At 43.8% G+C, this 11097-nt stretch overlaps 1 protein-coding gene across 1 annotated transcript; it reads left to right on the top strand.

Moving 5' to 3' along the window:
- Window positions 1-345: 345 nt before the first annotated feature.
- On the top strand, window positions 346-9264 carry GEM (GTP binding protein overexpressed in skeletal muscle). Its single transcript, XM_080582865.1, has 5 exons — window positions 346-541; window positions 2132-2475; window positions 5559-5635; window positions 6118-6322; window positions 7989-9264. Exons 2-5 carry the CDS (start codon window positions 2142-2144, stop codon window positions 8264-8266), a joined length of 894 nt encoding a protein of 297 aa, XP_080438991.1. The 5' UTR covers window positions 346-541; window positions 2132-2141; the 3' UTR covers window positions 8267-9264.
- Window positions 9265-11097: the final 1833 nt, after the last annotated feature.

Raw genomic sequence — 11097 nt, 5'->3', positions numbered from 1 at the left:
TCTTATTCCAAAGAATCATTTTGTCCAGCAGGGAGTCAGCTGCATTTTGCAGACAGAGAACATCATACATTTACAGCATTTTATGCATTAATGAGACGTGTCATTTTTAAAACATCATCGATTCTAATAGCATTTGCTTGAAAAACTGAGGTGGAAGGGCACTTATTATTATGTGTTTTTCCACTTTCCTGTTTTCATCTTGTACGACCCAAATGTGTTTGTTTTACTGGCAATGCTAAGCCAATCATATGATTTCAAGTAAGTCTTTTGAGCCTGTTTGTAAGTTTTTGCTCTTCTGCATGTCTGCTTCCTCCCAGCTGGGGGCTGGCTGTTGTATGGAAAGGCCAGCCACGTCACGGAAAAGCCCTGTCTCTGATCAGATGGGCTTAATATAAACCAGGTTTGCCGAGAGGGAATTAAAGAGGCAGCCCGTAAGCGGGAGAGGATTTACTTGGGCAGAGCAGCGCGGTGTAGCACGGTCTACGGGGAGAGGAGGGCAGTGCGAGCTGCGGACCCGACTGCGAGCAGGAGCCAGGCGCAAGTAAGACACTGTTGGACGAGGTGCCCTGGGTCTCGTGCAGTGTGTGGTGGCTGCTTTGATAGATCCCAACAGCTACGAGCAGCTTGTGGCACCAAAACCAGCCTGCACTCGGACCGCGATGTGCAGTCGTGCCTTATAAGCCTTGGTCTCGCTAGGATTTGCTTAGCAAGGGATGATAGTTTGCTGGAGGAGAAATCATTAGATGTTCGTGAGCGAGGCTGTTTGGGGATTGTTTATTGAAGGTTATCTTTAGGCGCTGTAGTTTGAATTGGAGCTGGCTTTTCTCATCTGATCTTTTAAATGGGGAAACTCCAAGAAAAAAAAAATTAAATTGTGGTTAATATTTCCCTTCATTTGTGAAGCAGTCTTTGCTTGCTGCCTGGTCTCCAGTTAGATCTAATTTTGCCTCTAAGCACTGTGCATCGCAGAGGAAATATCGCATGTGTTGTAATAAGTTCAGATAGAGTTTGCTTTTTGTTGGTTTTTTCTCTGACCTGCCGTGTGTTTTTTCTAAGAAGTTTTCAGATAGTGTTGTGTGAAGGGGACTAGTGACTTGTACATGTCGTTTTGATGTGTTGCTGTGCTTTTTTTTTCATTCACCATTTATTATTCAAGTTTGGAAGTGATCTAGTGAACTTTATGGGCAGTTATCCTGCCTACTAGTACGGAGAAGAGAGCTGAGAAACTTCAGATATAAAAAAATAAAACACACACACACACACAAACAAAAAAAAAACACAGAAAAATGTCTAAATAACTGTCACTTTGGGAACTGGAATGCATCAAAGTAACTTTCCTAAAAATGGAAGCTGTTGGCCAGTGAGAATGACATCACTGTCCTCTGACTCCAACCAAGGCAAAATAGAGTTTGCTAAATAAAAGGTAATTAAGAGCCATGCTTAGACAGGAAGAGCTAACCTATTTAGCCAATTGTGCAGTAAATGAAGTTGTTGATTTAATATCTTTAAATTTATGAGCTTCTCTCCCAGTGCTACCTCCTGTAGTAGCTCAAACCTGTACCTCCTCAGAAAAGCCATTGGGCTTGGCTGTGTCCCTCCTTTTAGCAGCCAGAAAGCCACCACCTGAAGCAGCCGTTGCCCTGCCGTAGGGGAGACCCAAATCCACCCCATCACAGCAAGGCTTGCTTGCTTGGCTTTCTTTTCTTAAGAGTGTTGTCTAAGTTTGTGGGCTGGAGGCAGCTGGGACTGGTCCCTCTGTTTGCTGCCAGGCGACCGCGCAGGGTAGGGACCGGTGCCTGCAGGGCTGTCCCAGCAGGGATACAGCAGTGTGCGTGCTCTGGCCCTCCCCATGCCTCCCCCGGGCTGGGCTGCACCTAGCATGGCAGTGAGCTTGTAAAGGATAGGATTTAGCATGTGAGGGTGGCATCATCCCTAGGAAAAAGCCTCTGACTCACTAACTACAAATATTTCTTTGCATACCAGCAACTGCGAAAGAGTGCAAAGCCTCAATTGTCTTCTGTTGTATACTGGATACAAGAGCAGGACGCGCTGCCTAGAGTTAATACGAGGGTGCTAGTGCATTTGCAACTGTTTTGTGGGTAACAAGTGTGATTTCTGTATTTCTCACCAGGGGTAAAAAAATGACCCTCAACAACGTTACCATGCGTCGCACCCACACCAGCAGCCTGCAGCAGCAGCAGCAGCGGTGGAGCATCCCCGCTGACGGCAAAAACCTGCTGGTCCAGAAGGACTCCAACGAGTACAACGCACAGAAGCGATACACCATCAGCCCCGACGAGTACTACAGAAGGAGCTGGTCCTCGGAGTCGTCCGACTCCGTCATCTCCTCTGAGTCCGGCAGCAATTGCTACCGGGTGGTGCTGATCGGGGAGCACGGCGTAGGCAAGTCGTCGCTGGCCAACATCTTCGCGGGGGTACACGACAGCATCGACAGCGACTGCGAGGTGCTGGGAGGTAGGTCATTGTGCTCTGAGGTGTTTGGGTTTGCTTGCAATTGGTCCTGTCACCAGAAATTGGCACAGAAAATCAGAGAGGCCATTTAAACTAAAATTGATGCAGCAAATGTTTGAATCTAATTGTCAAAAAGGAGATCAAGCTACATAGAGTAAGATGCTCTCCAACAACACTCTAAAGCCTCTGAAAGAGAACAGTACAGATTCTCATGCTCTTTCATTTCAAAATACCTGTTGGAAGGCGTTCAGCTTTCATGCTGGTCCAACCCTTGTGTCATCACAGGCTCCATGGGGTCGTCTTCAGCTTTCTGTAGGCCAGAGAAAGCCATTGGAAGTCCCCATGGTCTATGAGAGTGCAGTGCTTAGAAATAATACGTAATGCAAAATAAAAATAAAAAACCTGCCCAGTCTTTTAATCACCTTGAAAACATTTGCCATTAGAAGTCATCTCAGTCTTATGTATAAATGTGTTGCCTCAGTGTAGGCTGTATGGAGTTTGAGTAAATATGCCCACCCGTCCTTCATGCTCCTCGCACAGGTTGGGTTCCCCCAGGAAAAAATAAATAAAGATGCTTCAGCACTGTAGGGAAATTCCTGTTGCCCAAACCAGGGGAAAAGTCAGAAGCTGTAGGGTTTTTTTTAATGCTTCCCCCTTGCTATTCTCCTCTGTGTTGGTGAGGATTGTGAAACCTTCCTTAGTCCCAAAGAGCAGCTAATGCAGAAAGAGGGGTCATGGCACCCACCTGTAAGGCATACTGTGTAGGGGATGTGGTGGGAGAAGGGTTGTGCCATGACAGAAGTCTGCTGTGGCCCTAAAGACACAGGTGCTGTCACCTTGGGAGGACTTGCAAATTGCTGGGTGGTTTTGCTGGTCAACACATTGGAGTTTTCTCTTCTCTCCTGTATCCTTTCCTGGTGTGTCAGTGCCTGTGCTAGCACAGAGTTTCTGGGCTTCTCTTCCAGTCTTCAGTGGAGCAAAAACGCACCGCTTTTTTTGTCTTTATGCCAGGACTTAACACAGTTGGGATTTAATATAGCCCAGGGCTAGGAAGGTAGGAGCTACCTTCTTGCTTGCTCTTGCAGACTGGAGGTACAGATCTTTGTGCCTTTGGGGAATCCGAAGCTCCCCACAGTGCAGTGACCCTGGGTCACTAAAAGCAGGCTTTGCCTTCACCTTCCACTGACTTTTTCTGAAAATCCATCAGCTTCTCAGCCTGGAATATCTCTGATAAAACCTTTCCTAGTGCTGCTCCAGTGACCTGGTTAGGACCCTTGGGCAATCATTCAGAAAACACAGCTGATTTACTTTGCACACTTGTCAGATGGTTTCCTTCTCCTCCATGCAAAGCAGTGTGGTTTCCTCCTTCACTTGCACTCCCAGAACTATTGCTTGGAGTGTAGCCATGACAGATTTTCAAGGTCAGCTCATTGGAGGTATCAGACAACTTGCTGTTGTTGTATTTCTCCTTTTTTTTTTTAGTGTCAGCTTCAAAATAAGTATGAGATGAACTAATTGTTCACTTTCAGTGTGTTTTATATCCTATAGAAGTTCCTTAGGATTGTCCGAGGTGCAAATCACTGCTGAGTATGACCATTTGGGGCACAACATTTTCAAGTACTGTGGTTACGTATTTGTAGCCTCTCCTTGTGTCACAGAACAGGGAAGTAGTCCTCTAAATGTTGTCCTCTGGTGCATATGGAGTTTGTTCCCATGTAGATGCTTGATCAGTTGAAGAAAGTCCAAACTTTAGCTTGCAAACTGGAAATATTATTACAAGAGTTGACGGTTTCAGGACAGCCAATTCACAGAGGGAATACAGCTGCTTTTGTGGAGTAGTTTTGCTACTGGCAGCGAGATTAATCAAACTCACAAACACAAGTGTCATGCTCTTGACCTACAATGGAAAGGGCTCCTCTTGATTAGCTTTGTATTTTGAATCCCTCCACTTTAAGCTGTGCCAAACCTGTGCTCTTGTTTACAAAGTTTGATTTTATTTTAAATGTGGAATATTTTTGGCTGATTCTTCTGCATGGATGTAGATTCCTGGCTTTGAGGAAAGCCTGTGATTACAATTTAGGGGAAAGTTCACTCTGCTAATACCCAGCAGAATTTTTATGAGGCAAGAGTTAAGACATGGTTCTATCTACAAACGTGGTTGGGACAGATCCCTGACACAGTGCCATGAAAGGTGTGGTATGCTCAGAAACCCTAAGCCAAACATTTTTCACTGACCAGCAACACAGGACTCAGGATAGGTCCAAACCCCATACTGCTCATCGAAATGTCCCTGGATTTGGGGGAGAAGAAGGAAGATCAGTATTTGAAGCAGAAGCTAGACTGAGATTTAACATCACGGATTGATCGTGATTGAGTGGGAACAGACACACACACACACACACACAAACAATGATCTAAGCAGAACTTAGTCATGTGGTGTTTATAATCTAGATATGAGTTTTTGTGGTTTCGGCACAAAATAATTATCTTCTGTGGTTTGTTGACTCCTTTGCTTTTTGACATCAAAGGTAATGTGGGAAACTGTGAAATAGGAAAGAAATGGGACGCAGCAGTCATTTCAGTCTCCCTAAAACTCAACAGCTCCTGTCTCACAACCCCCTGTCCTCTTTGCTTGGTAGGCTGTTAACTGTATTGCTCTCAGCAGCAGTGACTGTTCACCCGTAAACTGTCCCTGCTAAAGAGAAAGCAAATATTTTCCATTACTCAGCCTCACTGGACTCCGCTGCTCCCATGGGGCAAATGTTCAGCCTTTGGTTATTTCTTCCACTGGTTCTATTTTCTCTCTCCCACATAAGATAAAGAGAATATCGACCTAAATAATGAACATTTCGTTTCCTGATCTTTCTGTCTCCTTCATATATCATGGAAAGTTAGACAACCAGTAATGAGCAGAGGGCAGGTTTAATGCTGATGCAAATGAGGAAAGGACTGAATGTGAGCCAGCACAAAACTTGGCTCAATAACTTGAACTGTGAACAAATTATACATAGTCAACTATTTGTTTTTTATAATGTACATGATGCCACAAAATAATATATTACCAACATTTCTGATTTTCTTTCCAGAAGACACGTATGAAAGAACCCTGATGGTGGATGGGGAGAGTGCAACCATTATACTGCTCGACATGTGGGATAATAAGGTACTTTTATTTATGTATGCCAATCACATGCTAAAAGAAGAATTGCATATAAATGTGTTAATAGAAAAAATAGGTATCTTTTCCTAAAAAAAGTAGGTGTTTTCCATAATTCAGCATCAGGGAAAATACAGGATAAATTCCCTCCCTGAACCAAGCCAAGCATGCCTAATAGCTCTGTAGTGTGAGCCTGAGAAGAGCAAGCCTTTATTTTTTTAATGATAAAACAAAACATTCAAGCCATTTTCCAGACCATGTTCATTCCAGCCTAAATCCAGCACAATGAATTATCTGGGGCAAGTTTTACCCTCCTTTATGATGAAGTATTCATATGGTCACCACTTTGGAATGGCTTTTAGTACAACTGTGATTCAAACCATACCCAGTGCAGCTACAGCAGGAATGTGTTTGGATTCGCTAACATTATATTTTCTAAGTAAAACCTGTTCAGGGCATAACAATGTCTGACCATTTTGTTCGAACAGCGTGAAGGAGAATGGATTCGAGACCACTGCATGAAAGTGGGAGATGCATACTTGATTGTCTACTCCATCACAGACCGAGCAAGCTTTGAGAAGGCCTCTGAACTCAGAATAGAGCTCCGCAGAGCTCGCCAGAAAGAAGATATTCCCATTATTTTGGTTGGCAACAAAAGCGACCTTGTCAGGTGCCGCGAAGTTTCAGTGGCAGGTAAGGAGAACAGTGAGGGTAAAAACTATGTAAAATTTAAGAGTCACATAAGAGCTTTTGAACAACATAGGGAGCTCTGGCTGCGTACACTGTGATCAGGACTAGGCAGTAAGAGAGTAATAAAGCAACAGAGGGCTGGAACAGCGGACAGAGGACTGGGGAGGGTCTGCCATTTTTTTCAGCCTCCATTGGTCAACGGTGTTACATGTTGGATAATCCCTTTCCGAAATTTAAGTTCCATCATACAAGCAGCTTGATTTTTTTCCCTTCCAGCTCCTAGCATAAAACCACTGCAAAATGAGATTGCTCTGGTAGCTAGGAACCCTTTGGGTTTCCAATACATATTTATGCAAAACCCCTTTTTTTCTGCTGCCAAATATCCTCTCTTTGTTTAAGGAGTTCCTTATCCTCTCTGACATTTTACTTCCAGACGAATTAGAATTCCCTCTCACCTTTCATTTCACTAACCTGGGCAGGTACTGCACAGCCTCCTTGGTGCCTTGCTCTGGGATGCTACAGCAGCCCTCCTTCTGCTGCATGTAGGGGGATAAATAAACAGCCTGTGCCCTGCACCCAAAGCACGGGGAGTCCTAAGCCCATAAAAAGGAACAGAGAGACCACCTGGAAATCTGCTGCCAACCCTCAAGCTCTTCAGTCAGTAAAATCTCTTCTTAGACAGTCCTCCCTGAGGTTTAGGTGGCTTAACACACAGCAGTGCATTAGATAATCTCGTCTTGGCCAGAGCCAACAAGAAACATGGGTTCCTCAGCTCAGCATTCTTCTCTCTGCAGCTGTTCCACTTTTTTATTTCCCAGTTAAATTAGGCTTTTGTTTCACTGGGGATATGCACTCTAGCCCCTGTCACAATTGCTCTAAGTGAAGAGTTTGAGCTGAGGTAGGTCTTCGGGAGCCCAGAGGTGACTGTTTTCCTTCTCATGCCTCTCTGGCCCACTTGAAAAATCCTTTGAAAGACGGCAGATGGATTCATGTCATTTTAGTCATCCTGGCGATGAGTTCACAGCAAGTCAGAAGACAGCGTAAATTGACTTGCATGTGAAAGACAGCTGCTAGGGTTAGTGTATGTTCTCTTATGTTAAGGATAAGGACTTTGATTTCATATATACCTCTGAATTTATGGGCATAGTTTTGCCTTTATTTAAGGACTTTTGTACATGCTCACACCAAAACTGATACCGTCTGAAGACCCTGGTTTATACACACAACCTGTGGAGGGGATAGGGTCCTGCCCCCTGTGGTAACAAGAGATGTGCTGTACACACGAACAGCACTGCCACCATCCTTTAAGGTGACCTGGGGCGGTCTGCACACGAGGTGACCAGGTGATTCTGAGTCATGGCTGAGCTCTTCCCCCTCGATGTCTCAGCGTGTCAGTTAGCCCCGGCTCTCTCCCTTCACAGCCGATGACAAGGGCCGGGCTTCTCCAGGGGGAGACTGACCCCCCTCGCTGTGAAGGGAGTGTGACACAGACCAGATGAATCATGGCCTACCAGGCAGCATTAGATGATTAAAGACTTATCCCCGGCTATATTAGGCTTGAGGAATTCCCCCGGTGGTGCTGGCTCCCCACACGTGGCAGCCCGCAGCTGTGTTGTCTCCCTCCCAGGCTCGTGACATCTCATGACATGTCCCTGTTGCGATTTTGCAGAGGGCCGAGCATGCGCCGTTGTGTTCGACTGCAAGTTCATCGAGACCTCGGCAGCTGTGCAGCACAACGTGAAGGAGCTCTTTGAAGGCATCGTGAGGCAAGTCCGGCTCCGGAGGGACAGCAAGGAAAAGAACGAGAAGCGGCTGGCTTACCAGAAGCGGAGGGAGAGCATCCCGAAGAAAGCCAGGCGGTTCTGGGGCAAAATAGTTGCCAAGAACAACAAGAATATGGCCTTCAAACTCAAGTCCAAGTCTTGCCACGACCTATCGGTACTTTAAGAACGTTGGACTCTGCCAGAGCTTGTGGCATTTTGTGGACATTATCTAACGATGTTGTGGGGAATAATCAATCTATATTAGATTGGGCTATGAAAATGACTTAGATTCACAGTTGTGATTGTGATGATATGTGCTGGCATAAGAACAGCACAGTGCATGGAAATATCTCTCTTTCTTTTTTTTTTTTTTGTTGTTTTTTTGTTGGTAGTTTTAAAAGTATAGACCAGAACGACCCAAAGTTATGCTGGGAAGTGTTCTGGAATATACCTATTGCTTCTCCTCTTGGCTTTGTATAATAGCTTAAGAACCTCAAGCCGTCATCACTTGGGAAGTAAATACTGCTTTCTTTACTCTTTCTCACTGTCGTTATTCTTTTCTTTCTTTCTCTCTCTCTCTCTCTTTTTTTTTTTAAATTGTGTAAAGAGTTGAGGAACTGACCAGGAATTGGTCCTCTGCCAATTGGCTGGTCAGGTTTGAGCACCCACAGCTAAAAAATTTGCATTTCTGTAGAATAGCCACCAAGACACTTGTTTTTATTATTTCAAGGATTGGTTTCAATGAGTTTACACATCTCTTACTTTGAAAATATTTAAAGGCAAAATCCTGTAATCAAACAAATTTTCCTCTCATATTTCCATATTATGGGACTGTTTAAAAACCATGGTAAAGATAAAATTAAAGCACAAGTTGTATCAAAGTACATCAAATGCAAGATGCCAAACCTTTATAAATCACCTGAGCTTTTTTAAGAAACCACATGGACTTCTTGTACCTAGTCTTGGCTTTTCTCTATGCTAGAGCTATGCTGTATTTATTGTCGTGCAAAATAACAAGCATTTTAATGTTGAGGGGAAATGTATTTATTACCAAGTTTCTTAAAACAATAATGTTAATTTTATTACTGTTTTCTATCTAGTATCTTTTTTTTTTCAGATATGCAAGTTTTTACTTACATGCCTTGGTATAAAATAAATAAAATATATGACTGCCTTTGAGCCTCAGCAGGAAATCCCTAAGAATTTTTTCAACTTGAGAAAATATTTTGGATGCTTGTGAAGATTGCTGCACCACAACTACCAGGAGGATTCCTTGTGTCTCTGAACACAGAGGCTACTTAGCAACCTAAATCATAAAGCAAGAATCACCCACAGCCTGAAAGTGATTTGTGTACGGTGTCCCTTATGAGCAATTGAGATAAAAATAAGTCATTCTTAAAAAAGGTATCTGGCCCTGAGTCTGAAAACACATCAGAAATGTAGTTAAGTACCATTGTCCCTATTTTGGAGACAAAATGAAGTGAAATGTTATGTTCAAGGACAGAAAACATCAGCTGGCACGGCATGCCCTAAACCTCAATTTATGTTGGAAATAATGATGTTAGCATAGATTTTCCTCCTGACTATATTGGTTTATGTGGGCACATCTCAGAGTTCCAGGTAAATGTAGAGTCATTTCATTTTGCCAACAGATAGCTTAGAAAAAGCAAACCTCCAGCCTGGCAGCTTGTCTTCCTTGCTGATGAATGTGAGAACAGGAGACACTTTAAGACAAGAACTGCCTTCCACATCTCTGACTGTGCAGCTTTTATCTACCAAACACTCTGGAAAGGAATGAGCTTGTTGAGTGTTTGCCCAAAACTGCCTCTGCCGAGAGGATGATTAAAGGGGCAGGAAAAGAGTTTTAGGGGTAGAAAAAGAGCTTTAGGAGTTCTCCAGGGGTAAAATATCACATTGCAGGGTGGCTCTATGCATGCGCAGCATTCAGATCTCTCTGGAAGGGAATTCCTGATCTAGAATAAATAACAGAAAACAATATTTTGAATACTGCATAGACAAGTTTCCTGTTATTGGATGTTGATTGAGCACTTCTGAGTTGTCAGCATGCAACTTCAGATCAATCCAGAGCAGTCTGGAGAATACAGGGCTCTCCAGTACAAGATTTCAGAACTTTTTAGCTATCAAAACTTGTTGCCTGTTCATGAACAGAAATAAAATGGCACAAATTAAACAGATGTATTTTCAAGAACTGAAAGTGTAGCTGAACACAAGGAGGACAATTCCTTAGCCTGTTCTGTATCTGTCAACCTATGGACCCTACAGTTCTAAATCAAGCAGGTTTTGAAGAAATATAAAATGTCCACGTTGATCATATAACCACTCATGTTCACAGCATTGCTTCATGCATAGCAGGTATCCATAAAAATTTGGAGTTACCTGGTAAGTTTTCATGGCCTTGTCTCTGACCCGCAATAATGAAATTTCTTTTTAAAACCTGTAGGCTCCTGGATTGTCCTAAATTTTTGGGAAGAGTTTCTGAGCATGGGGGAAGCTGTGGGGTAAAGAACCACCAGAAGCAGCATCCCCTCCAGGGAGCTGTTCCTTCAGCTTGCTCAGACACCATCGGAGTGTGTTAGTGCCTGACCTCGGGATGTGGAGCGAGAGGGATGGTGCTGAGCATCCACACTCTGCACACTTCAGGGCTTTTCTTGCTATGGATCAGGCCTAGTCTGGTCCTGTGGACCAAATGCCCACCTGGGACTGCGATGCCTTAGCTGCATGAAAGACACCATGTGTTTCACCTGAAAGGGACCCCTGTCACCTGTGAGGTGGGCAGGGGGGAAGGGTCAGGGCTTTCTTCTGCAGTGTAGGAGATGAATTTGATTTACAGTTTTAGCTGATAATCATCAGATTATCACATACAGAAATACTCACTCTATATAATAGCCAGTGTACATGGAATGGCTAATTAATACTAATTTAGTCTGTAATGCTGACATTTCAAACCCTAAATATCCACAGGCCATCTGTTCATCTCAGATGTGAGTGTCCAAC

This window comes from Anser brachyrhynchus (assembly GCF_964034855.1).
Source record: "Anser brachyrhynchus genome assembly, chromosome: 2".
NCBI classification, from domain to species: Eukaryota; Metazoa; Chordata; class Aves; order Anseriformes; family Anatidae; genus Anser; species Anser brachyrhynchus.
Note: the sequence above shows the minus strand (reverse complement) of the source record. Positions and strands in the feature narration are given on the sequence as shown.